The 27385-nt window shown below is 36.1% G+C and overlaps 1 protein-coding gene across 1 annotated transcript; it reads left to right on the top strand.

Annotated features, from left to right (window-relative positions):
- The first annotated feature begins 3134 nt into the window (after positions 1-3134).
- Positions 3135-26698, top strand: sec14l8 (SEC14-like lipid binding 8). Its single transcript, XM_073860902.1, has 12 exons — positions 3135-3291; positions 3681-3756; positions 9034-9077; positions 9708-9770; positions 12613-12804; positions 13247-13339; positions 13565-13625; positions 13762-13845; positions 17386-17492; positions 25265-25404; positions 25494-25663; positions 25738-26698. Exons 1-12 carry the CDS (start codon positions 3238-3240, stop codon positions 25839-25841), a joined length of 1188 nt encoding a protein of 395 aa, XP_073717003.1. The 5' UTR covers positions 3135-3237; the 3' UTR covers positions 25842-26698.
- The last annotated feature ends 687 nt before the right edge of the window (positions 26699-27385 follow it).

The raw sequence follows: 27385 nt of genomic DNA, 5'->3' as shown, positions 1-27385 counted from the left end.
TTTTATACGAAAGCAGAAGTTATTTCTTCTAAGCAGCAATAATCTCCTCAGCGTATATTTTAGTTTTTCCTTGTATAAGTTTTGTATGTCTTATTTATTTCCTTTTAAAGCAACACTATGCAGTTTTTTTTACCTTTAAATAATGTCTCTAAAATTATTTCAGTGATAGAACAACTTTTAACTGGACAAATTGTACTGTTGCTGCAACCTGAGCAGCCTCCTAGCTGCTACAAGCACACTTTGAAAGTGGCGGTGGAGGGTAGAGCACACAGCCCCGCCCCTCACCCTGCCTGCAGAAGAGTGTCTCATACCAGGCACTGTTGCGCTTTTCAACCACATGGGGGAGCTGTAAGTCACTTTTACATGGAAACTACATAGTGTTTGTGATTTTTCAGCTGGCTTCTGCTTGCTTATCATATGGGTCATTGTTATTTCTGGAATATCATGGAAAGTGGGAATATTATATATTTTTGTCCAAGTCATGGAATATCAGATAACATAACATCATTTTTGTTTGTCGCTTTAAATTTTAGTTCCCATTTTATCAAAATGTTATCCGCTTGTGAAATTGTGACATAAGAAATGCCGTATCCGGGTCCAGGTCTCAACTGATTTCAAGAGAGACTACAAACTAAACAGACGTTTTTTGGCATTGTTTACTCATTTTAGGCATTTAAGCTAACTTCTTGTGAACTCATGGTTTACACTACTTTATCCAGGCTCAGGGCATCCCAGACATAGGTCATTGAAATACAGCTTTTTAGTCAGTGGAAGTCAGGGAATTGAAATTTGTCCTTGAGTGGCTTAAATTTCAAACCAATCAATTTAAATTGTGATACATACTTTATGCCATATGTACACCCTGCTACCAACATTATTCATATTATTATCCTAGTTAATGTTTAATACTTTATAAATTGTTAAAGGTCCCATAGAATAAAAAAACTGGATTGACCTAGGCATAGATGAATAATAAGAGCTCTGTACATAGTAATGACATATTGTGAGCCTCAAACACGATTGTTTCCTAATTTTTATGTAAACCTCATGCATGCAAAAGACCGCTGGAAAACAGGCCAATCTCAACATAACACAGACTGTGATGTCACAACATTAAATTACACATTAAAGCAACACTTTTTTTAGTTTTTGCTCTTTGCTCCCCCTACAGTTTGGAAGCGGAATTGTCCATTACCACTGTCGTAAATAATTTAGCCTACTGCAGCAAAGCTGGCTCTGATTGGATTGTAGATCTGCCGTAAAGCAAGTTTTTGTAGTTTTCACTCGAACTACAGGACCGCGACACGACGATTGTAAACTTCTTTAGTGCGGTTTTGGCCGATAGAGGGATGCAAAGCGAATGTGAAAGTGCCATTCACCCTGTTTCGAGTTGAACAACTGAAACTTTTTTGGAAACGTTATTTTAAGGTAAAAAAACTCTTTAGTGTTGCTTTAAATTAATTACAAAGTTGTTAAAATGTTAAAAACAAGGTTGTGACTGCGGAGTTAGCGCTACATGCTAACTAATGCTATATGCTAGCGCAGGTGTCTCCAACATTTTTGTGAACAACAGTGGATAAAATAATCTGGAGGGCTACTTTTTTGATATAGTCTACTTAAAAAAAAATTTTCTTGATTTTATTTTATTTCATTTGTTGATATATTTTATCATTGTTTAAAATTTTAACATACATAAAAGAAGCCAAGCTAATATCTAAAATTTGAATAAATAAATATTAAAATTGAGGCTATTAATAGAATGTGCTTTGGGGGGCAACATGGTGTCGCGGGCACCATGTTGAAGACCACTGTGCTAGCTTTAGGCTGAAGTACTACTATTGACGTTTTGCAGGTCCAGGCTGGAAAAAAACACAAACTTACCACTCAGAAACGACCATTAACAATCTCCAAACATTTAGCGGTTCCTTAAAGGATTAGTCAATTTTTAAAAAAAATCCAGATAATTTACTCAGCACCATGTCATCCAAAATGTTGATGTCTTTCTTTGTTCAGTCGAGAAGAAATTATGTTTTTTGAGGAAACATTCCAGGATTTTTCTCATTTTAATGGACTTTAATGGACCCCAACACTTGGCAGTTTAATGCAGTTTGGAATTGACTCTGGGCGGTCCCAGGCGAGGCGTGGGGGTCTTGTCTAGCGAGATGATTGTTATTTTTGGCAAGAAAAATAAAAAATATGCACTTTTAAACCACAACTTCTCTTCTTCCTCCAGCTGTGTCACGCCCCAGTGCGACCTCACGTAATTGTGTAATGACGTCGAAAGGTCACGTGTTACATATGCAGACCATTTTAAACAATAAACTGACACAAAGACATTAATAAGTATCATTCGACATACAACAACGTCACAACGGTCCTCTTTCTCCACACTTGTAAACACTGGGGCGTAGTTTCACATTTGTCATCCGTGACCTCTTGACGGGATGACATATTACGTGAGGTCGCGCTGGCGCGTCACACGACCGAAGGAAGACAAGAAGTTGTGATTTAAAAGTGCATTTTTTTTCTTGCCAAAAATGACAATTGTTTCACTAGATAAGACCCTTATGCCTCGTTTGGGATCGTTTAGAGTCCTTTGAAACTGCTATTTTAAACTGCATTAAAAACTGTTATGTGTTGGGGTCCATTAAAGTCCATTTAAATCAGAAAAATCCTGGAATGTTTTCCTCAAAAAATATAATTTCTTCTCGACTGAACAAAAAAAGCCATCAACATTTTGGATGACATAGTGGTAAGTAAATTATCTGGATTTTTTTTGACTAATCCTTTAAAATCTGTATTTTTGTCTGATATAGGCTCAGACATATAAGGTCTGTTAACTAATGTAAGCTACTGTACTAGCATGAGCCTCAGAGCAAAGCCAATTAGAGCAGAGCTCTATTATTATTCATGACCCTTCCAAATAGGGCAAAAATAGACCATTTCATTCAAATGACAAATTGAAAATGGATATGTAAAACGTTTCTATATAATTTTTGCACTTAATAAAGTTACAAACCTTCTATGTAAATATTAAAGAACAATTTAGCATTTTATTTCAATGTATTTTTTGGCACCTTTAAATTTGATGTGAAGTAGTTTTTATGCATTATGAAAGGTCCATCAGCGCCCCCAGTGGCAGTGCAGCAGCAGCGCAGCTGATGGGAGGAGACACGAGGCATCATTTACAGTCTCCGACTGACTGTGACACAGTTATTTCTGCTTTGCGTTGTCAACATGAGCGGAAGAGTTGGAGATCTGAGTGTGAAGCAGGCAGAGACTTTGGCCCAGGTGAGATATATATCCTATATTTCATTTCGCCGCAGATTATAGATTTAATTTAACTGCTCGCGCTTTGTAGCCTAGAGCAACGTAAATAAAACGTTGTGTACGATCAGAGGCCACGTACCTCAGACTGAAAGATCTACATTTGGTTTAAAACGCACATTTATTTAGCTTGATAAACCATAAAATGTTTCAAGCATAATATGTATAATGCTTTCTAAGTTTATCAGTAAGTTTTGTGAATGACGTCAAAGCAGCCGACAGTGTAAGAACGTTACAAAGTTACTAATAGATACCTACATTTAAGCGCTACATTTTTGCTATTACTAATGCGCAGTTTATTGCTAATGAGTTTATTCATATAAAAGATGAATGAATGATTCAACTTTTGACAGTTTCGGGAGAAGGTTCAGGATATTTTGCCTCAGTGTCCATCTCAGACTGACCACTTTCTGCTCCGATGGCTCAGAGGTGAGATACGTCACGATAATAACAATCAGTTATAAATTGTTTGTTGCTTATGTAGTACTTTAAATTTCAATCTTGTTAATAATACTCTTGTTTCATATAGATGTACACACACACGCACGCGCACACACTCCTACATATTCCCAATTGGCTGTCCTGTATCAACCAATGTGCAGACAGTATGAATCAGACACTGTAATCAGATCAAGGCTGTGTGTGTCCTGCAATAATACATGAAGAATTCATTTACCTGTGATGTTGTTTTCTTACATTACAGGTTTTTTAAATATTTTATGCATTTGACCAACCTGTTTACCAAAGTGGCTTAAAGTGCATTCAAGCTATACATATCATTTTGCATGATTCTTGGTTAGGATCAAACCTGTTATGTTTGCGTTGCTAACACAATGCTTTACGCTACAGCAGTGGCGGATGGTGACTCTTTGTATGTTGCCCGTCATGTGTGTGGTTCCTTTTTTCAAGAGAGATCCTGTGTGCATTACGTGTCTTGTCAAAATAAGTGCCTGCTGCAGATGCGCCTAAAGGGTTTATGACAGTGGCGGCTCATGAATGCTTATCCGAGGGGCGCTAATTCAAAATAAGTGTTCGGGGTGTCATGTGAGTTGCTTGCGTTTTTAAAATATGTGTTTGTTGCGTCATGTGAACCATGTGCATCACGTGTTTTGTCAAAATAAGTGCCTGCTGCACACGCGTCAAAACCGTTTATGTTAGAAGAGACGCTCACATTCACAAGATACAAGCAAGACACTCCATTAACAGTAAACTCTGATTACGCATGAGATTAAGCGAGTATCTGGCAAACGCGAGCGTCTCTTTTATCATAAACTCTTTAGACGCATCTGCAGCAGGCGGGTGATTCTCACGAAAACTTGGTTTTAAAAATATCAAGCATGAAAATGTAAAAATTGCTTAAATTTACTTTTTTTCCCACCAGACATTGAAAAACAAAGTCTGGAGTAAATGGGAACATTAATTTAAAAACTCTTACTTTATCATTTAACACTTTTTGTAACATTATTTAAAAAATTAGTCCTAAAAAATCTCATTACCGCAACAGTCAGAAAACATCAACACTGACATATTTCAAAATGACATGACAAACCTGAAAGAACATAATTTGGAGATTCTGCACATGCATTTAAAATCAAAGTATTATGCTTCTATTAATTAAATTAACATTTAATAAGCATCTGTTGCGGTAATGATAATCAAAATGTCGTGTAAGCATTCTGACAAGACAATATTTCAAATTAACTGTAAAAAAATGATCTTACCTGGTAGCCATCTTGAAGTAACTGGTCCATGTGCTTGGTCACTCAAAATCAAACTTTATTAAAATTCTGTATGTGTGCTTAAACTGTTCTCAAAAAGTGTTGCGGAGGATGAGAACATCAGGCATGGACACATACACCATTTTCCTAATTTTTCTTCATTATTATTATACATGAATATTCAGTAAATATTATTTCTGTCATCTAAAGTAGTCTAGCAAAACATCCATTTATTTTTTTTCTTAATATTTTTGTGTTCATTTGATTAAATTACAACATAACGCATGTTCAAACACAGCCGGACACATTGCGGTAATGAGAATTTCAGCAGAAAATGAGATAAAATTTACAATTATAAATTCTTATGTTGAAATCACACAAATTTGCAAGGTAGAACACAGTATTGTGTTAATTCTGATGCTTTTTAATGTTACTATATTACACATTTTAAAGCTAAAATCATTAGTGCCGTGGTGTTTCAATGGTTTCGTGAGAATCACCCAGGCACTTATTTTGACAAGACACGTGATGCACACACGATCTCTCGATGCACAGAACACACATTTTGAAAAAGGAGCCACACACACATAATGGACTACATACATGTTGTGACGAACTTCGCATAGAGCGCCTTCAAAACAAGAAGTCACCGGCCACCACTGGTTTATGATAAAAGAGATGCTCGCGTAATCGCATAATCTCATGCATAATCAAAGTTTATTGTTAAGGGAGTGTCTTGCATGTATTTTGTGAGCGTCTCTTTTATCATTAACAGTTTTGGTGCGTGTGCAGCAGGCACTTATTTTGACAAAACGCATGATGCAGATGGTTTACATGACGCAACAAACACATATTTTGAAAACACAAGCAACACACATGACACTTCGAACACGTATTTTGAATTAGCACCCTTCGGATGAGCAGTCATGAGTAATGCCCTGTCGACCTGTTCTCTCTACCCTCTTGTTTTTTATGCATTGTACGTATGGACAGGTTGATGGATGTAATTTTGTTGTATTGTAAAGTAGAATGACAATAAAGGCTTCATTCAATGAGCGGCCACTGCGCTACAGAAACCCATTCCTGTTTAGATCTGATGTTTGAGTCATTTTATTTATGCATATTTTCATGCCAGTAGTTTACATGGTAAAAGGTTGCAAAACTAAATTTACCAGTGCTTACTTTTCTCTTAACTTGTTGATCTCAGATTTGAACACGCTGCAGGCTTTGAGAATGTTTGGAAATTAATTGGGATTTAACAAAGAGTTTCTGTATCGAGCAATCAGTCTTGGGAGGCTTCGATTACATCACTAATGTATTTTTAGTATGTTTGTTTATATTCGGGCACAGAATGCACGATTGAAGCACGAACATTTTGTGAATATCATAAATCGACGATATTCATTCACGTACAATATGTAGCTCTGCAGGGCCATGATATCTTTCTACGTGCATCGCTGGCAAATGTCGACACACTCGCATGCTGTTAATAAAGGCCAGGGTGTCTCACAAAGAGTTGATAAGATAAAACACTTGCTTATGAAACATGTCATTGAGGTCTTTGATGATAGGATATGGGGACATGACTGTCTAAAAGCCATGGATCATTACAACACCAGCATAGCGAATAAATCTCTTGACTATGATTCTTAACTTTCTTAACTGTTGCATTTAGTTGTGAAATTGGACTACTATTACAAATATTTTTAGTTTAAATATTGGAACAAAGCATTTATTTGTGACGTGACCTTATATGTGAAATTATGCAACTTACCAAACTTGGACCGGTAACCAACCACCCAACTACCCCTAGTAACCACCCAAAAAATGATAGCAACAACACTATGGCAGCAACCATCAACCACACCCTAAAATACGGCCCAAACATATTTTGTATTTTATTTGAAGTTTCTTTGAAAACTGCATTTCTTTTGTTTGAAGAATGGATTGACATCCATTCAACACTAGACAGCTTTTGTCAGCTGTGTCATATAATCTTCTTTATGAGTATTAAATACTTATGACTCAATGACAGTCTAATTCTGGGTTTGTTGTATCTCTAGGCCAGTCAGGTACAGACAAGTGTGACTTAGTATTATGACAATGAGAGTAATCCAGCATGCTTTACTCTCTTTGAATATAAATGATATGCACTTTTATTTTTTAACCCCTTGCATGGGAAAATATTGAAGGTCATCAGACTGTGGCTTTAGTCTGCTCTTGCTTCAACAAACTTTTCTTCATTTCAATTTAGAAGTTAAAGGGATAGTTAACCTAAAAATGAAAATAATGTCATTAATGACTGACCCTCATGTCGTTCCAAACTCGTAAGACCTCCGTTCATCTTCAGAACACAGAACAAAGATGTTTTAGATTTAGTTTGAAAGCTTGTTAACCCTTCATTGAAAATCTAGTAACGGTATGCTGTTCATGTCCAGAAAGGTAATAAAGACATCATCGGAGTGGTCCATGTGACATCAGTGGGTCAGTTGGAATGTGTTGAGGCATTGAACATACATTTTGGTACAAAAATAACAAAAACTACGAATTTATTCAGCCTTCTCTTCCGTGTCTGTTGTGAAGCGCATGCGGATGACTAAGGTCACGTGATTGCAGTGATGCGGATGACATGTTATCCTCCTCAGACATGTTTGCGAAGTTTTTTTTTTCAAACTTACAGCGTGCGTCACCTTCAGACTGTAAACAAATCCCGGGTGCACAAACCCCCCCCCCCAAAAAAAAAAAAACATCTGGGGCGCACCTGATAACACGTCAGCCGTGTCATATGTCATCCTGCAGTCACGTGACTTTAGTCTCACACATGCACTTCACAACAGATGTATATGGTATATAGTAAGGTTGTTCAATTAAGTTTTTGATTTTTCAATTAAAATTTTTGTCGTGATAAATAGATTATAATTTCCCCCCCAAAATAAATGTGATTATGATTTTGCCCATAATCAAGCAGCCTTACTTTCTAGTGACATGGCTTCCAATTATTTGCAAGTCAAATTTTTGGAGACCACATAAAGCACGTTGTCGTGTGTGTCTGAGATGATACATGAAGGTTTGTACTAGGTTTAAAGCACAAGTTCGGTATTTTACACTTAAAGCCCTGTTTTCAGATTGTTTATGATGAAATAGAACGGTTTTGACTTAAATTTGGACATATGATGCTGGCCCGAGAATTTTCGGTTTCTATGAGCCCCAACCTCTACAATGGCTGCATAGGTGCACTGGAACAATACTTCCTAAAAAAGTGTTTACTGACATGCTCACACAAAAATCGCCGCAAAAGATGCTTTTAAAAGATGTTTTAGCCTTTCGTTGTAAACTTGTGGACCTATTTTTCCAAACGCCTCACACCCGTACATTCTTCCGCTGAGACCTTGAATAATAGACACTCCAGCCCAGTTGGTGGCGATAATCCACCTTTGCCAGTTGCAAGAATACAAACAAAGTTCCCGGCGCGGAGTAATACCGTACCTCACAGCACATCTAATACAAGTCAATGGAGTTGGACAAAAACTACGATAAAACCTGTTGGAAAGCATCTTTTGCAGCGATTTTTGTGTGAGCATATCAGTGAACACCCCTGACCACTCGGTGAGTTTCACGTCTTTGTAAACGAAAGTTTAATGCATTTTAGGAAGGATTGTTCCAGTGCACCTATAAAGCCATTATAGAGATGGGGGCTAATACAACAAACACCCGCAAATTCTCGGGCCAGCATCATATGTCCAAATTTCAGTCAAAACCGTTCTATTTCATCATAAAAAATCTGAAAACAGGGCTTTAAGTGTAAAATACCGAACTTGTCCTTTAAGCTTTATAGGATTTGTTTTTGTAAAAAGTAACACTGTACATCTTAAATTACTCGTTATTCAAAATGTGTACTGTAAATTTTGATTAAAAAGTGAAATGCCAAATTATGCTACATTGTCTTATTTTACACTACTTATGTTTGTTTCCTATGTTTGTATTTCAGCCAGAAATTTCAATCTACAGAAAGCCGAGGCTATGTTGCGCAAGGTATCAAACTTCATCTTCCTATTTCACATTGATCTTTCATCATATATCGTAAAAAAGTACGAAACTTAATTATTTTATTTAGTAGGAAGCAAGCACTTCTTTTAGCAGTTTTGGCAGTTTTTAGCAGCTTCATAAAAGAAACAAATTTACAAATCTTTTTTTCCCCAGCGTGATGAATTTGGGTGTGACTGCCCCATACAGTGCCAGGCTTTAAATCATGAGTCATTAGTGTTACTCAATTGCAAAGGTTTTTTGCAGTGTAGTTTTGATTCATGTGCCAACCCTATCAATAAATCACGTCACTGTCTGATACCATAACCATTTACAGTGATGCCAAATGCTGTTGGCTTTCTGTTGTGTTAAAAATGCTGATGAAGATCTTGTTAACACAAGTAGAAAGTATTTCTGAACCCTGTCACTAGTGTCCATTGAACTTTAGGTCAAAGCACAGACATCAGTATCTACTGCAGACTTATAGCGGTTAATTATGTTCAGAAAAACTGATAACAGAAATAATGAGCGAGTTTCGTTCGGTCAGGCTTTTCTATGCTGACTGTCTAAATTCTGTTTTCAAATCACATGCACAGTTTTTATGCAAGCATTTTAATCCTGTGTTGTTTTAATGTGCAGCACGTGGAGTTTCGGAAACACATGAAGGCTGATACCATCACTACAGAGTGGCAGGTGCCAGAGGTATGACACATACATAAAGTCCACTTATTTTGTTGGCCAAGGCCTCTTGCATAATCAACAGTGATCATTTTAGGCTTCATTTACTCTTTTCCCTGATTTGGGAATTCAGGTTGTTATTGTTGCTGTGCATTTAAGACTTTCATATGTAAATCTCCCTTAGTATGATTGCCTAACTTTTGTGTGTAGTTCACAGTTCACACTTTTTGAGGGGTGAGAACCAAAAAGGCGTAAGTGACATTTCGGCAACTTTACAGGAAAAAAAATTACCATGGCTTTTATCCCAATTTCAAGCTTTTATAACTCATCAAGAACTTTTATTTGATAAATCTCCATTTCACCCAAAATATCACTTACGCCCTTCTAGTTCTCACCCGTGTACTGTTTATTAGAGTGGGTTATGTTTCTAAATATAAAATAGGTGCTTTTAAGTAAATGTGAGTTGTATTCACAGCATATGATATCATACGTTAAAGGGGACATTTCATGAAACTCTGACTTTTTCCATGTTTAAGTGCTATAAATGGGACCCCAGTGCTTCTACCAACCCAGAAAATATGAAAAATAGCAACCCTGTAACTTTGTTTTGGTAAACCTCTCTCTACAAGCATGTGAAAAAATAGGTCATTTAGATTTCGTTCCCCGCGTGACATAGTATGGGGATCATATTATAATGATGCTGCACCTTTATCTGCACTATCCGACCACAACGCCGCCATTTAGTGCGAGAGACAGAGAGAAAGAATGAATGAAAGAACAACACATCTGTACTCCCTCAAACACATACAGTACAATCTTATAACTTGTAGTTTTAATTGTATTTCTAAAGGTTAAAGGAATAGTCTACTCATTTTCAATATTAAAATATGTTATTACCTCAACTAAGAATTGTTGATACATCCCTCTATCATTTGTGTGCGTGCACGTAAGCGCTGGAGCGCGCTGCGACGCTTCGATAGCATTTAGCTTAGCCCACATCAACGTTTTTCCTATTTAAGACGAGTAGTTATACGAGCAAGTTTGGTGGTACAAAATAAAACGTAGCGCTTTTCTAAGCGGATTTAAAAGAGGAACTATATTTTATGGCGTAATAGCACTTTTGGGAGTACTTCGACTCGCCTGAAAAGTCCGCTCCCCTTCTCACTCTCATAATGGGAGAGGGAGGGTGTTACTGCGCCGAGTCGAAGTACTCCCAAAAGTGCTATTACGCCATAAAATATAGTTCCTCTTTTAAATCCGCTTAGAAAAGCGCTACGTTTTATTTTGTACCACCAAACTTGCTCGTATAACTACTCGTCTTAAATAGGTAAAACGTTGATGTGTTTGGTCACTTCTAACTTTATCTCTAAATGGTACCATTGAATGAATGGGGCTAAGCTAAATGCTATCGAAGCGTCGCAGCGCGCTCCAGCGCTTACGTGCACGCACACAGATGATAGAGGGATGTATCAACAATTCTTAGTTAAGGTAATAACATATTTTAATATTGAAAATGAGTAGACTATTCCTTTAAATAGGAGGATTATCTATGGCCCTGTTTACACGAGAATGCTTCAGGGTGAAAACGTAAAAATATTTTTTATCGGATGTGCTGTTCGTTTACATGGCGACAGCGTTTTTGGGGCTTAAAAACGCAAAAAAGTGAAACCACCCTCCAGAGTGGAAATTTTAAAAATGTCCTACTGTCGCATTCCCGCCTAAAGGGTAAAAACGCAAAAGTCTGCTCACAGTGGCTCTCGTCATGTAAGCGTTTACGTCACAGTTCAGAAAAATAACAACAAACATGCCGGATTATTTCCATACGTCGGACTTTCAAGTCTTTCCAGCAGTTGTACGAAATATTCACAGCTAGTATTACTGATCAGAGAAGGTGCATTAATTACCTATATTGAAATTGTTGATGCGCTAATTCGTGGGAGGTAAACCAGACGGCTTTGGACGAAACCTGCCCTGCGTTCCAGTTCATTTTTTTATGAACTTTCCTCGCTAACTTCCCTCAGTCTCGTTCACTCGGATGTACGTCAATGCTTACGTTGTACGAGTGCCCACTACTGCTAGAACACTTGAAGTGGGTTCAAATGGATCGCCCTAAGCCCTTGATCACATGGAAAGTGGAGACCGCCCCCTCCATGTGCAAAGCGCGAGTTGCTGAAGTGCCGTCACAATCGTGTTGCATTGTGGGATATGAAGCTGCATGAAGTGTACATATGAAGCAGACTCGCTCCCCCGAGGGAGCGAGGGTCTGTCCATACAAACTTCCCTTGTCCACTTGACGAAGTGGAACGCACTTCAAAATGGCGACAGGGATTCCCCCGAGGGGAAGTGCTTAGGGAAGTTCGCGAGTGTGTGTCTAATACTGGAGTGGAACGCACCCCTGGGAGAACAAGGAAGAAGGTTGTACGCAGGCGTGTGGACTTGGTGGTGTTGTGTGTCAGTGCTTCACATTGCCACCTAGCCGCCTGGAGTGCATACTACATCGAATATCACACACTTTTGCGTCACCATATGCACGCAAATTTCTCCCCTAAAACGCTTGAATAAACGCAGAATAAAAAGTGATAATGCAACGATATAAAATTACACACAGAACACACACAAACTATTATTTTGTATGCAATTATTTGTGATTAATCGTTTGACAGCCCTAATTTTAATACCATGTGTTTAATAGTTTTTCAGCTTTTAAATCATTCAATTTTTTTTATTTCTTTACTGATTTTTTGTGTCTCTACTGGTTGTGCTAAAATGTTTTAACTGTAAAGCATCAATGCAAAACTGTGAATAGTGCTATAGAAATAAATGTGCATTAAATTGGATTATTTCACCCAGTTCATTTTCTGCCCAGGTACTAGCCAAGTACCTCACAGGTGGCATGTGCGGCTACGACCGTGATGGGAACCCAGTTTGGTATGATGTCATCGGGCCTATGGATCCTAAAGGTCTGATGCATTCGGCGACCAAGCAGGATTTCATCAAGTCCAAAATCAGAGACTGCGAGATGCTGCAGAAGGAGTGTGACTTACAGAGCGAACGGCTGTGTGTATGAAATAAGGCGATGGAGAAACAGTTCACCCGAAAAACTCAAATTTAGTCATTGTTAACTCATTCTCATTCAGACAAAAAGAGAGAAACAAACAGTGATTTAGACTACCAGACTTCGAAATGGAGTGTATGGTACCAACAGTATGTGTGTACTCCAAACACATGCTGTATGGTTGGGTCAAATTATATGAAAATTTTCTAGGTTCATTTAAACCAGAATTTTTCAAGTGTTATTTATCTTTAGATACCAAAATGTTTAGTCACACACACAAAGCTGTCATATGGCCTTAATGTTTAAATTCATAGTATGGAAAAGCACAAAAATTTGGAAAGAAATGGGTTTGAGCTAATAACGACATGTTCATTTGGGTGTGACTGTTTCCTCTGATGTTATCATGACTGTGTTTTATTTGCTGTTTTTCCTTTTCCCCTAGCTGGGTAAACACGTCGAGTCCATTACTATGGTCTATGACCTTGAAGGTTTGGGTATGAGGCATTTATATAAACCTGCTGTAGAGACTTATCAAGAGGTGTGTGTTAATTTTATATTATTTACACTTTCGTTTGCATTTATGTTTTGAATCCTCATTGTAATGCATTAACACAACTTCCTGTATCTTTGTCTGTTCATGCTTAACTGCACTTTGATTCCCAGGGTACAGATATACAGATAAAAATGTAAAACTGATTGCTCTGTGAGTCGCTTTGGAAATACATGTCTGGCAAATGCATAAATGTAGTTTTTGCTTTCTTAGATTCTCACTATGTTTGAGGATAATTATCCAGAGGGACTCAAGAGGTTATTTGTCATTAAAGGTCAGTATTTTTAATAAATGTTATCAGTATAACATAAACATCATGAGTAGATGAGTATGGCACAAAGTGCAGAGTTTCACTGTGGTTTACCACGGTTGATATCTGTATCTCAGCATGCTGATGTTTCTTTCTGCAGCACCCAAACTGTTTCCCGTGGCTTACAATTTGGTGAAACACTTTTTGAGTGAGGACACCCGTCGTAAGGTCGTCGTGCTGGGATGTAAGATGTCTCCTCTTATCTTAACAACATTTTCGATTTATCTGTATTTAAAACACTAACACCCAGTTTCACAGACAGCCCAATCCCAGATTAAAAAGCATTTTAACTGAACTCGCAAAATATACTAGTGCCGTTGTTCAGAGGTGGAAAAAGTACTAAAATATTGTACTCAAGTAAAAGTAAAGTTACTTTAATAATATTTTACTTAAGTAAAAGTAAAGTTACTTGTCTAAAAATCTACTCAAGTAAAAGTAAAAAGTAAGTCATTTTAACTTTACTCAGAGTAAAAGTTACTTTTTTTACAGCGGGGAGAGGTGGAGGATTCTAGTATAGTTCAAAAACGACAAGGGAATATAAATCTCAAACTAGTTGTTTTTAATTGTAGGAACATCTTTACAATTAAAGTGCAATAACAAAAAGTTAATAAAATAAAAAGCTTTTTTAAAGTAAGAAACATTTATGGAATTGTTTAATGATTTTTACATGTGAGTTATGCACTTTTGAAGGTGGTCAGCAGCTTGTAAATACAATCACTATAGTAAGGTTGTAATTGATGTATTGCTGGTAATATACATTATTTTATTAAACTATATATCTAGTTTAAATGAGCATATAATAAGATGAGTGCCATGTCTATATACACGTTTATTATCTTCTTACTTCCCTGACCTGGGTACCTGATGACATTTATTCTGCTCTCTCTCTCTTGCTCTCTCTCTCTCTCTCGCGCGTTCTCTCTCTCTCTCTCTCTCTCTCTCTCTCGATCTCTCTCTCTCTCTCTGCAATGTCTAATGACCTGCGCATTCTCGAGGACATTTTGAAGTTGTGTTTGACTTGACGCGAAGCTGCTAGACCTCGGAAGATAATGCGCATGGTATTAAAAACGCGTCGTGCAATTTCGTACTTAAGAGCATGAATCCTACCTTTCATAGAAATGAAACACTCGGTTCGCGTCAGTGGAAAGCGGTCGCTTAAATATGACCAGGGGTTTCTTTCATAAGATTTGAACTGAGGCGGGTCTGCATTAGCGCGCGCCTATCTCGTCCGTCTCCATAGTTCTTTTTGCGCGTTCCTCGGGCCCCGCCCATTTACATCCGTTTCGCGTCTTTATCACTTTGCTTTTTAAAATATTTTTTTACTCAGTAACGGATATGATTTAAAATGTAGCGAAGTACAATACTTTAAATAAAACATACTTAAGTAAAAGTAAAAGTACAGATTTTAAAAACGACTCAAAAAAGTAAAAATACACAAAAAAACTACTCAATTACAGTAACGTGAGTAAATGCAATTCGTTACTTTCCACCTCTGCCGTTGTTTTATGTCAAGATTTGCTCACCAATAATTTTAATCTAAGGCACATTTATAAAAGCCATTTTAAAGGTACAGTGTGTAGATTTTTAGGGGCATCTAGTGGTAAGACTGTGAATTGCAACCAACTCACCCCTGCCTTTTGAAACGCATAGAGAAGCTACACACATGACGCACCAAACACATCTTTATGCTAAATCAGCATATTTTTATCAGCATAATCAGTATTGGGGAAAGTTGCTTTTAAAAGTAATGCATTACAATATTAAGTTACTCCCCAAAAAGTAACTAATTGCGCTACTTAGTTACTTTTCAAGGAAAGTAATACTTACGTTACTTTAAAGTTACTTTTGCATAAATTTTCCGTATTTGGCACAGAGTGTGTGATTCTACATTAATAAGTTCAGTTTAATTCAGTACATTATTTTAATTTTAAATTGAATTAATTAAACTGAAAAGTAACTCACATTACTTTTTTAGAAAGTAACTCAAATATTAAAGGAATAGTCTACTCATTTTCAATATTAAACTATGTTATTACCTTAACTAAGAATTGTTGATACATCCCTCTATCATCTGTGTGCGTGCACGTAAGTGCTGGAGCGCGCTGCGACACTTCGATAACATTTAGCTTAGCCACATTCATTCAATGGTATCAAACAGAGATAAAGTTAGAAGTGACCAAACACATCAACGTTTTTCCTATTTAAGACGAGTAGTTATACGAGCAAGTTTGGTGGTACAAAATAAAACGTAGCGCTTTTCTAAGCGGATTTAAAGAGGAACTATATTTTATGGCGTAATAGCACTTTTGGGAGTACTTCAACTCGCCTGAAAAGTCCGCTCCCCTTCTCACTCTCATAATGGGAGAGGGAGGGTGTTACTGCGCCGAGTCGAGGTACTCCCAAAAGTGCTATTACGCCATAAAATATTGTTCCTCTTTTAAATCCGCTTAGAAAAGCGCTACGTTTTATTTTGTACCACCAAACTTGCTCGTATAACTACTCGTCTTAAATAGGAAAAACGTTGAGGTGTTTGGTCACTTCTAACTTTATCTCTAAATGGTACCATTGAATGAATGGGGCTAAGCTAAATGCTATCGAAGCGTTGCAGTGCGCTCCAGCGCTTACGTGCACGCACACAGATGATAGAGGGATGTATCAACAATTCTTAGTTAAGGTAATAATATATTTTAATATTGAAAATGAGTAGACTATTCCTTTAATGTGTACATTTATAAAGAAATGCGTTACTTTACTCGTTACTTCAGAAAAGTATTATTATAACGTAATGTGCATTACTTGTAATGCGTTACCCCCAACACTGAGCATAATATTAGTTGTTTTTAAACAATTATTGTATTTAGTGCTTACTGGCAGTTTCTATAAAAGGGTTTACTGGATGGATGCATGGATACAGATCGACATTTAGCTCTGGTGCGTGGATTATGGTCAAAACAAATGTTTTGTAGAAATTTACTGCGTTTGTACAGGCTATTATGGCAACCCCTAACTGCACAAATTATGCCGGTCTTTCTGGATTTCATAATAAACATTAAAAACCCATTCAAAACGGCACACTCGTGTCACTCGCAATACAACTACCATTACTTTGGTGGTTCACCGGAAGTGGCTCACAGAAAGGAGCTTAAAGATGGCGGCTATGTAAAAAAATAAGGAGGATACACCACTGATAGTTGTAGTTATGTATAATATATTGCATTTCTGTCAAAAGATCCTTTTAAATGTTACACAATGCACCTTTAATGTCTTTATATAACTAATCTAAACCCAGTCTGTGAAATCAGGCCTAATTCCTCTGTATAATACCTAAGTAGTTACAGTGTAAGTTGCATATGATATTTAGGTGGAGCGTTTGGTATTTTTGAAAATATTTTCATATTGTGTGAGGGATTAGTGGGAGAATATTCAAGGAATGTTCTGTGTTTTTCTTCCATTTTCCTTCTTCCAACATTTTGAACTTAAAAACTTAAGGGCTTAAACAAAAGTACAATCTTTTCCATTTTAAGCTAGTAGTGGACTGACAGTAGTACTGTATATAGCCAATGTTGATTTCTGGAGAGTAGGGTTTACAACGAGTATTACAATTCAGGTACACTATATAGACAAAAGTATTGGGCTGCCCCTTCTAAAAAAGATGTTTATATGGTCTTTCTGTGTGGAGTTTATATGTTGAACTAAATCAATCTTGTTTACTTTTTCTCCACAGCAAACTGGCAGGAGGTGTTACAGAAGTACATCTCTCCTGAGGAGCTTCCAGCGTACTATGGAGGCAAACTGACTGATCCTGATGGTGACCCCAGATGTAGAACCAAAGTGAGTAAGAGTCAAAGGTCACACATGGTTTAAAATTAGGCTGAGTGACATTAGCTTGCCAACGAGTAAACATGTAGCGGTGACATAGTCCAGGTTTTCTTATAGTGGATCCTTTCATTTCTCTTAAGCCCTGTTTACTCATGATATTAAGATGCGTTTTTGTTGATCAGATCACAAGTGGAGGCAAATTTTCATGGCAGATTTGCTCAAAACTTTATTGTTGTTTTCTAAATATCGACAAAAGACTGTTTCTATTAATCAATGATATGCAACATAAATAGGGATGCACGGATATGAAAATTTTGGCCGATAACTCTTTATATTTGGGGGCCAATAACCGATATCTATAGGCCGATAAATATTCATATTATTTTCACAATGAAAAACTCCCAGACCGCGGACATCTTGTCTTTGCCCTTGACTAGCATACTCTTCTTAAGCCCGCAACACGTGTCATCTTCGTGCTATGTCACAGAAAGCACCAATCAAAACTTCACATGGCCTCATTTACACGGCTTTCATTTATCGGCCTCATTTTGCTGTCAGACCGATAACCGATAATATTAAAAATAAGCAGTTATCGGCCGATAACGATATGTCGGCCGATATATCGTGCATCCCTAAACTTAAATGTAGTTTTTCTTCTCACGATAAGTCATTTCAAACATCATGTTGACTGATGTTGGTATGTTTACTAATATCACATCCACCATACTAGGCATTATTTTTAACCGAAGGCAACATAAGAGTATTATCCAGTCCTTCCAGATTGTCCTTTTGGGATTGTTGCGGGCAAAAATCCTTGATCTTGCGGCACGTTTTCTTAAAAAACGCGATGGAATATGCGGGATATTTATGCAATGAAATTGCGGGAACTTGCCAAAATTGCGGGAACTTGCATTGAATTGTGATCGCATAATCATGATTTTCTGGAGGGACTGATTATCCAAACATTAATACCAAGGAAAGCCCCTTATACTTACAGGAGCGGCAACATATTAAAGCAATAAATCCCAAGAAGCAGTGGGTTACCAGTGCATTTTATAACAGCTAAGGGGCATTGTTGGTAACCCAACGCTTCGAGGGGTTTATTGCGTTTATAAAACGGTTACTTCATATGCATAACTTTAGCGGGATTTTATAAAATAAAACAGAAATAAGTTGTATTTATATTACTTCCGCCAAACAAAGTAGTTCCTCAGAATCAAGTGTGACTGAAACAGAGCGCAGTTCACAAACAACAGAGACGCAGCAAAGACACAATGAAAATATGATTAAAGACGGTGTTTATTTTTATAAATCAACATTCATCTAATTTATACATTAACATTTATATCGTGCAACTGTTGAAGTGATGATCAAATATGCTTGGAAGCATGCTTAACTTTTTCCCCGTCAGCGTTTTTTTAAGTTGCCACCCAGTTTTAGTTGAATGTCTTACAGAAAAATTATCTTCTTTAAATAAACATAATAAAAATAAAATATCAAATGAAACAACAGTCCATCCGCTTTCCAACAACATCAAAAAACGTTTCATCCTACCTTCATTTGTTGTCTTATCAGTTATCACCTCTCAAATTTTCAGCTAAATGCGGAGATAATTCCATTTTTGTGAAGAACTTTGTAAGAGATCAGATTCAGAGCCTGATCAAAACACACGTCACGCTAAATCCACCACAACGCTGTTGTGTCGAGTGAATGCCTCAGTGTTTAAGTTGGGTAAGATTGCCATCTTGTGGATAATAGCGGAAATATCAATAAGACAAAAAAAACTTCAGAGAATGTTTTCTCTTTATTGACGAAATGTTTTATTTATTGACATTTATCTGGATATCGCCATAACTGTGCAAATGTAGAAAAATTAAAAAATGATTAAAGACTATGGTGTTTATTTTCATAAATCAGTACACAGCAACAGTGGCGCAATGATACTTGTGATGCGGTCTGAACCGTGGGTTTACCGGGGTATTTTATCACGGCTTAGAACGCGTTTCAACCAATCAGAATGAAGAACCAGAACGAGCCGTTTTATAAATGTTTTTTTGGAGGTACTATTAGTACATTATTTTGAATTAAAAAAAAGATGTAGGAGTGTAATCCAAACATTATTGGCATGGAAAGCCTGTTATACTTGGGAGAAGACGCGTATTGAGGTATTTCTGGGAGGTTTTAGTACATACCGCGTCATCTTCACATACTAATTATGTTACTTGCATCAGATGACCTGAAAGTTCAAATTATTTATTTTTTGCAGTTTTGCAAATACACCTCATGCAAGCGTAAAAACTTTTTTGTGTTTAAATCTTTTTATTGAAGTATTCAATAAAACAACCCAGTTGTCATTATTTCTCAAACTTTTTTGCGGTATATGTGAGTTTTTGCTAAATTGACGTGTTTCCATTGGCCGTATTTTTAGTTCGCTAATGGAAACGCAGATATACATCTGGTGTTTTAATCCTTCTCTTTTGTCAACTTTTGTGCTTGGTACATCACACATCATTATATCATTAAGTGACGAGTAAGTTGTGTTTTGTGGTTGTTCAAACACTTTCGACCACATGCACGTCTACACCACAAAAGCAATCTGGTCGAATGCTTTTTTTTAACGACCTCTAAATGTGATCGAAAGTGAACGAGCTTAACGTTTCACACCTATATTTAGCGTCGTGCATTTGTGATCCAGTCTACCAAAACGTATCTTATCATACAAGTGTAAATAGCCCCTTAAAATGGATGGCCACATTGAGGAAGTTGCGAGTCACAAGTGTTAAACAACAGTTTCATTTCGTAATTCTGGATGTGTGACACATGTCCAGACCAGAATGTCTGCTTTTATAAGCCTAGATGAAAATGCTGATGAATATTTTTTTTTCTAGGGATGCACCGATACCACTTTTTTACAATATGAGTAAGAGTACTTGCATTTCAGTACTTGCCGATACCGAGTACTTAAAAACAAACAAACATGATTTTAAATTTACAGGTAACAGCTTTACTCATGTAATTTAACAAAAAAACAAGGGACTAGTTTTCCAGTTTGTTGTAAACTCTGCCTCTTTGGACAACACAAGAGACATTAACCCCTTACACGCCGCTCAAACGTAGACATTATTTAGACCGTGGTATCGACCCCCGGTATCGGGGGACTTTTAACGAGTATGAGTACTTTAGAAAATGTGGTATCGAGGCCGATACCCGTATCGGTATCTGTGCATCCCTAAAATTTTCTCAATTCAATTTCTCTATTGCAAGTTTGGCAAAAGGTTCTTTGTGAACTGTGCTTGTGTCATTACTACAGAAGCAGAAGTCAATACTTTGCATACTTTGCTTTCTGCTTATCTAGGAGCATAGAAAGATGCATCATAATTTGTGACCCTGCATGTGCCATTTTTTAAGCATCTTATATATAATGTACATATAAAGTACATTCTATGAAAATATAACCTTGATATCTTTAATGTTGACTGAGTAAGGTCATGTCAAAGATTAAAATCAATGTGAAATCAATTCTCAAAATTAGATTGAAACTTTAGCCTGGATTTTACAGACAGGGTCACCTTTGATCTTATTACACTGTCAGAAAAAAGGTAAAATATGGCCCCAATCTGTCACTGGGATATTAAAAGGTCCTAATAGCTACCATTTAGGTACAAATATGTATACATTTGTTACCAGTATAAACCTTTGATGTACTAATATGAACTTTTTACGTGCATTCCATACAGAAAAAAAATATTTTCAAATATTAAAATTTTTTTAAAATGCCCAAAAATATATGTACTGAAATATATTTTTAAATGTGTTTAGAAAATTGTATATATATTTGGCAATTTTTTGTATATTTTGAAATATATTTTAAAAATAAATATATTTTAACACATTTATATTCACGTCACATTGAAAGAAAAACTTTTATGTTACAAACCTGTAAACATAACAGGTTTGAAACGGTTAAAATTAAATCTATTTTCAACTGCAAAAATATACTTATAATCTTATATTTTATACTTTATACATTTTATACAAACTTATGTTTTATATTTTGTCCAGGAAAATATATTTTTGCTGTATGGTAGAAATTAGAAACGTATTTGTTGCCCCTGAAATGCATTTTGAAATATATTGTCATATATGAAGTTGAAGGTTAAAACTAAATATATTTTAAAATTAAAAAAAAAAAAATTTTTATTAAGCTTTACTTTCTACGAAATGTATTTATCATATATTTAAAACTTTATTTATATTATTTATATATATATTTTTTAAATTTGCCGTATGTGATGGGTGAATTTTTTGTAAGGGTGCCGCCCCAGTGACAGCTGGGATCCATTTATAGACAATTTATTTCTGACAGTGTATAGCGAATCCCTTTTGTTTTGAAAGACGTTATGCATGTAAATTTAAATGTATTATTTGCTAGCATCTGGTTTTGTATTTGCATATTCATGTTCAGTCTAGTTCAAACACAGACATTTCCTGCTTATTTTAATACCAGTATTCCGGTGTAGTAAAACCTGACCTACATTACAGGAACATAGTCGTCCCTTTGGCCTTCTTTATATTGTAATTACATTCCCACATTAGTGCTGCTTTGTAGTGCATGTTTAAAGCAGTTTAAAACGTAGTCTAAAAGCAGTCCAATGTCCCAAAGCAAAACTTTATCATGCCATGACAACATGAAGTAACAAATGAACTCGTTAAACAGTTGTGTTTATCTATATGAGATTACACAATTTCTTAACTGTTGAATTATCTCACATGATAAACTGTTATGGTAGGCTTGATACCATGTGGTGTTACCCAGACCAGAGCCCGTCTCATTGCATTACTCTTTATAGAGTTTGATCAGCTGGCTTTGTTGAAGCTTTGGGCTTGACATGACTAACCTGCCCCATTAATCTGTCTCAACACTGTGGTTATAATTCTGTTTGTGGCCAATCCTGAGTGTAAAAAGCATAAAAAGCAAATAGCTATTATGATAAGGGAACAGCTTCGCCTTTGATAAGCATTGCCTAAAACAGATAAAACTAGTTTTTGGGTTTATGAACGTAATCCTGCTTGGCATGGACACATAGGATTTAAAACATGCAGAATCATGATGTTCTGAACTGAGTTGCTGTCGTATTTTGTGTAGATACGCAGTTAGCGCTGCCCCCTTCAGGACTGGAGGTTCAGTCATAAAAACACTGCAGACGACAGCACGTTGGGAATGATGAATTAAAGTGGATTAATATTTAATTGTTTAGACTGTTGTGTCGCACAAGTTAAACACACATGTTCTGTTAGATAAATGCAGTTTGTGTGTTAAAGATAGTTGTCTACTCTGACATTGTTAGTAAGAAATACAACAAGCAACCAGTCTTGGGTATTTTTTGCCTGTTGTATTGTAGGGGTGAGCGGGGCACACACTAACGCGGGGTTAATTGTAACCCGGCTACTTTACATATATATAGAGGGCCGAGCAATCTGTGCTTTCGGTCTTTTTCTCTTACTGTCAGATGATCTGTGAATTTGTGAAAAGTTTTGATGCGTTTTGGTTAGGATATTGAACAACAAAAAGGGATTCGTTCAATTTACTCAATTTTTTTAAGGTAAGTGGTTGCAATCGGTTTGTTTAAGCTACATTTAAAAAAGACTTTTGAAAAGCAAAAAAAAAAATACTTTTGTTTAAATGTAGCTTACATAAATTGATTGCAACCACTTACCTTAAAAAATTGAATAAATTGAATGAATCATTTTTTTCAGTAAAAGAGTGTTTTGGAGGCATGAAAGTAAATTTCTTCATCTTATGTTTTTATCGATTTCTATAAGTTGGGTGTGTAGGTCACTAAATCTAACCTTATATTATTTTAATCACTGTCTTCCATTTTGAAACACATCAGTAACTCCTAGTCAGTCCTTCCAGAAAAACACAGAGTTTTTTTGTAATTGTTGCAGGCAAAAATCCTCGATTTTGCGGCACGTTTTCTTAAAAAATGCGATGGAATATGCGGGATATTTATGCAATTTATGCGATGGAATTGCGGGAATTTGCGAAAATTGCGGAACTTGCAAAAACTGCAGAAACTTGCAAAAGCTGCAATGATGTTCACGTCACATAATCACGTCACTTCATAACGTTCCCATGGCAATAGAGGACACGGCTGCGCTTTTGGGAAGTAAATGCAACATTTTTCAACTTTCTGCTAATATATATGTGACTTTTTGCTACGAAAATGCGGAGATTATGAAATCATGCAAGCCCCGCATATTTTGTGCGCGGAAATATGTAATTAATGCGGCGAAAGTGTGTCGTATTTGGAAAAAATGCAGCCCCGCATAAATATGCGGACTTCAGCTGATTATGTAATATATCGCGCGATCGCACAATCGCGTTTTTCTGGAGGGACTGCCTAGTAACTGATATCTGCGATTGAAATTTCTTTCAATCCGGGGTTAGTTGTAACACAGCGTTATAATTAAATCTGAGGTATACAATGATAATGAAATGAAAACAATGTAAATACTATTAATCAAAATGATAACTGTTAATACATTATCAGGGGAAATAACTCACAATTATGATTTTTTTCTTTATTGTGCTGCCCTTTAAAAAATCTATCCATATGCATTGATGCATAATACAAGGATGGTTAGATGAAGGATCATGGATGGATGAAAGTGTGTGTGGATATCTATCTATTATAGGCAGATATATAAACAATATCCACCTTTAGTATATAGACAAAATTTTATTGAATTGTTTGTGTTCAACTAAATTTTCTAGCAGGTGTTACAACAAACCCTCTGTTTGTTACAAATAACCCAACCTATGGGGTAAGTTGTAACGTTTGCACTCCTGTCACTTTCGGTGTAATTGTTTGATAACGGTAGGTCCCACAAACAAACTTGAATTGCTTATTTGTAGCAGATTGAATGATAGAGCCAAAAAGCGTTACTTTGTGCCCCCTCTCGGTGAAGCAGGCAGACTTAACTTTGTGTTTGTTTATCTACTGGTGCGACGTGGCTGGCAATGATCTTGCCTATTAAACCAGTAATCTACCTTGATATAAACCAGAGCACTTTAGAGCTGCTAAAGGTTCAGATGGAGATACATAATAAAGAAGTTTTTTCCTGTACTGTATGTCATATGCGTAATGCATTGTTTTATTGCATCATATTTTGCTCTGTTACTCCAGACAATGTGACCTTAATTCATTTCGAAGTGTTTTAAGTATTGTATTGTCATTATTGTATTTAATGATCATCTGGCTCTTGTTTCTGTATGAATTTACAACACAAAATAGTCTATCTTGCAAATGTTTTAAAGCTGAGTAGCATCTGCATATGTAGGATAAAGTAATGTCATGGTCCAACCTAGTCATGGTGTTGTACTAAATATCAGGACAGCTGTGATTTGGCTTAAGTTAGCTCAACTGGTAGAGGATTGCATTAGACACATACTGGTAAAAATGTATAAATGGAAGTTGCTTTGGATGAAAGCATCTGCCAAATGAATAAATGCACTGTAATGTAAAACAAGTCCTTAAGTGTAATGTATGAAAAAGCATTTTTTTTCCAAATTAAAAGCCATTTCGACTGTACTACTTTCTTCTGTCTATTATTTTCCATCTTCATAAAACACTGCACTAATCGCATGCCAGGCTTTTTTCTTTTTGCGCTCTTGATGGTCCTCTGTAAGTTTCTTTCACCTTTGTTCATTTCTACCCATATGCAAAATAATACCACTACATCTAAACCAAGCAAACTAAAGCTTTGTCGTTTTTATGCAGATTACATTTGCATCTGAGGTTCCCAGGTCTTACTATGTCCGAGAAGCCATTAAAACAGACTACGATCATTGTGTGACGATTGGCCGTGGCTCCACCCACCAGGTGGAATATGAGATACTTGCGCCAAACTGTGCATTGAGGTGAGTAAAGTCTAAAGAAAACAAGTTTGATACTGATTGTATTGCTTTTTAACCGAGTCTGGATCAAATTATTATTATTATTTTGTCAGATGGCAGTTTTCTAGTGATGGTGGTGATGTAGGTTTCGGTGTCTATTTAAAGAAGAAGATTGGAGAGTGGGTGAAGGCTGGCCAGATGAAGGAGATTGTGCCAAGTGACCGCTACAATGCACATCTGGTACCCGAGGATGGATCCCTCACCTGTCCAGAACCAGGAGTGTGTAAGTGGTGGCTTGATTTTTAAATAAAAAAACATTTGTAGGATAAATGTACTTAAATGGCTCTCTTTTCTCAGATGTTCTACGGTTCGACAACACTTACAGTATTTTCCAGTCCAAAACAATCAGGTTCTCAGTGGAAGTTCTCCTACCTACTAATATAAACCAAACAGAGTTTTAAAAACGCAGTGTGATGACACCAACAAGCAGCGGACAATAACTGAGATTTAAAATTCTCTGTAGCATAACAAGCTGTCAATCTCTTACTCAGTATGTACTGTATACTTCACTGATCATCATGCAAAGACTGGCTGTATGATGCAACAACATATCGAATCTTGATTTAATTGTGCAATTATTTACATTTCGATCTCTACTTCTTGTTTGGCATTAATGAAGTGTTTATCACTAAACTCCAGTGTGGTTTAGGAAGTGTAGTAATTGTATGGAGACCCTAATATTATGCTTGAAATCTTTTAATATATACAGTATTATTCAAGTTGCCTTCATGATTTTGATGTATTTTTTTTTAAGATGATTCCTAGATTTGATAAGAAACTCAAATAAACTTCCTCCAGTTCTCAGAATGTGGAAGGAAATTACATTATTATTTACTTTTAATAGAAATCAATTTTATGTTTACATGATCATCGAAAGGTTTTATAGGTGTGCTGCTGTTTTCAATTTTGGTTGAATTTTCCCTTTCGCATTCCACAAGTTGTAAATGTTGTAAAATGTTGATCTTTCATAAGTTTTACCTCAGGTCCTATGTTTACACTGCCCATATTTGACTCCAAGAACTTGATCTGTTTTGTCAGTGTGCATGTATGTTTTTGTGTCTTCCTTTGATTTTGTAATAATTGTAATTTATGAGCGCATGAGTGTGTTAATTTACTAATGAAGTATATATAAAAAATGGCAGAAACATTCTCAAATCTTGTTTGTTTGTTTATTTTTTGTCTTCTTCATGTACTATATTTCATACACGTTCCGATGTATATGTATGCATTCCCCTAATAAATGAAATAGCTAGTTTAACCATGTCTGTTTTATAAGTATAACTTTATAACTTTTCTAAGTAATCACTTAAGGGTTAAATCCAGATAAGGATTTGGTCATGTGTTTTCAAAAATTGTCTCCAAAATGAAGAAGTGGTTTCAGCTTAAATCTAAATTGAATCAGAGTCTGTCTGATAGCGCCACCTAATGCTAATATATCACACTTACATACAGCTATTCCTTTATAATGAACCGAGTCAGTAGTTGCGCGTCTGTCCTTTAGAGGGCGCCATTGTAAAAGGTTCATATTGTAAAACTTGACATGCGCTGCATAAAACTTACAAATACTGACACAGATATATATAGATTTATAGTATATAAATTACCACAATAATTTTTGTAGTGGGACATTTCATATATTTAAACGTGATGGTAAAAATAATTTAATAATAATTTAATAATAATACAAAATCTCATAGATACTGTTAAATGTCTAGGTCGCGTTACACCACAAAAGTAAATAATTAAACAAGATTTTAGTAAAGCATATTAGTTAATAACCGTTGTAATTTCACACCGTAGTAGTTTTTGCTTACCTAAAAAAATAGAAATAAAATTAGTAGTAACTTTATACTGTGGAAAATTATAGTAATTACCACACTTTGTTTATTTAAACTATAGTATAACTATAGGAAATTGATAGGCTTTGGTAAATATTGTAGTATGC

This window comes from Misgurnus anguillicaudatus, chromosome 22 (assembly GCF_027580225.2).
Source record: "Misgurnus anguillicaudatus chromosome 22, ASM2758022v2, whole genome shotgun sequence".
NCBI lineage: Eukaryota > Metazoa > Chordata > Actinopteri > Cypriniformes > Cobitidae > Misgurnus > Misgurnus anguillicaudatus.
The sequence above is the reverse complement of the archived record's forward strand: the minus strand, read 5'-3'. Positions and strand labels throughout refer to the sequence as shown.

Bases quoted from the DNA above. Each gene is read 5' to 3' on its own strand.
- sec14l8 (XM_073860902.1), top strand. From the start codon at position 3,238: ATGAGCGGAAGAGTTGGAGATCTGAGTGTGAAGCAGGCAGAGACTTTG. The intron at 12,805-13,246 runs TGTGTATGAAAT...TTCCCCTAGCTG, and splicing joins ACTTACAGAGCGAACGGCTG to GGTAAACACGTCGAGTCCAT. The intron at 17,493-25,264 runs GTGAGTAAGAGT...GTTTTTATGCAG, and splicing joins ACCCCAGATGTAGAACCAAA to ATTACATTTGCATCTGAGGT.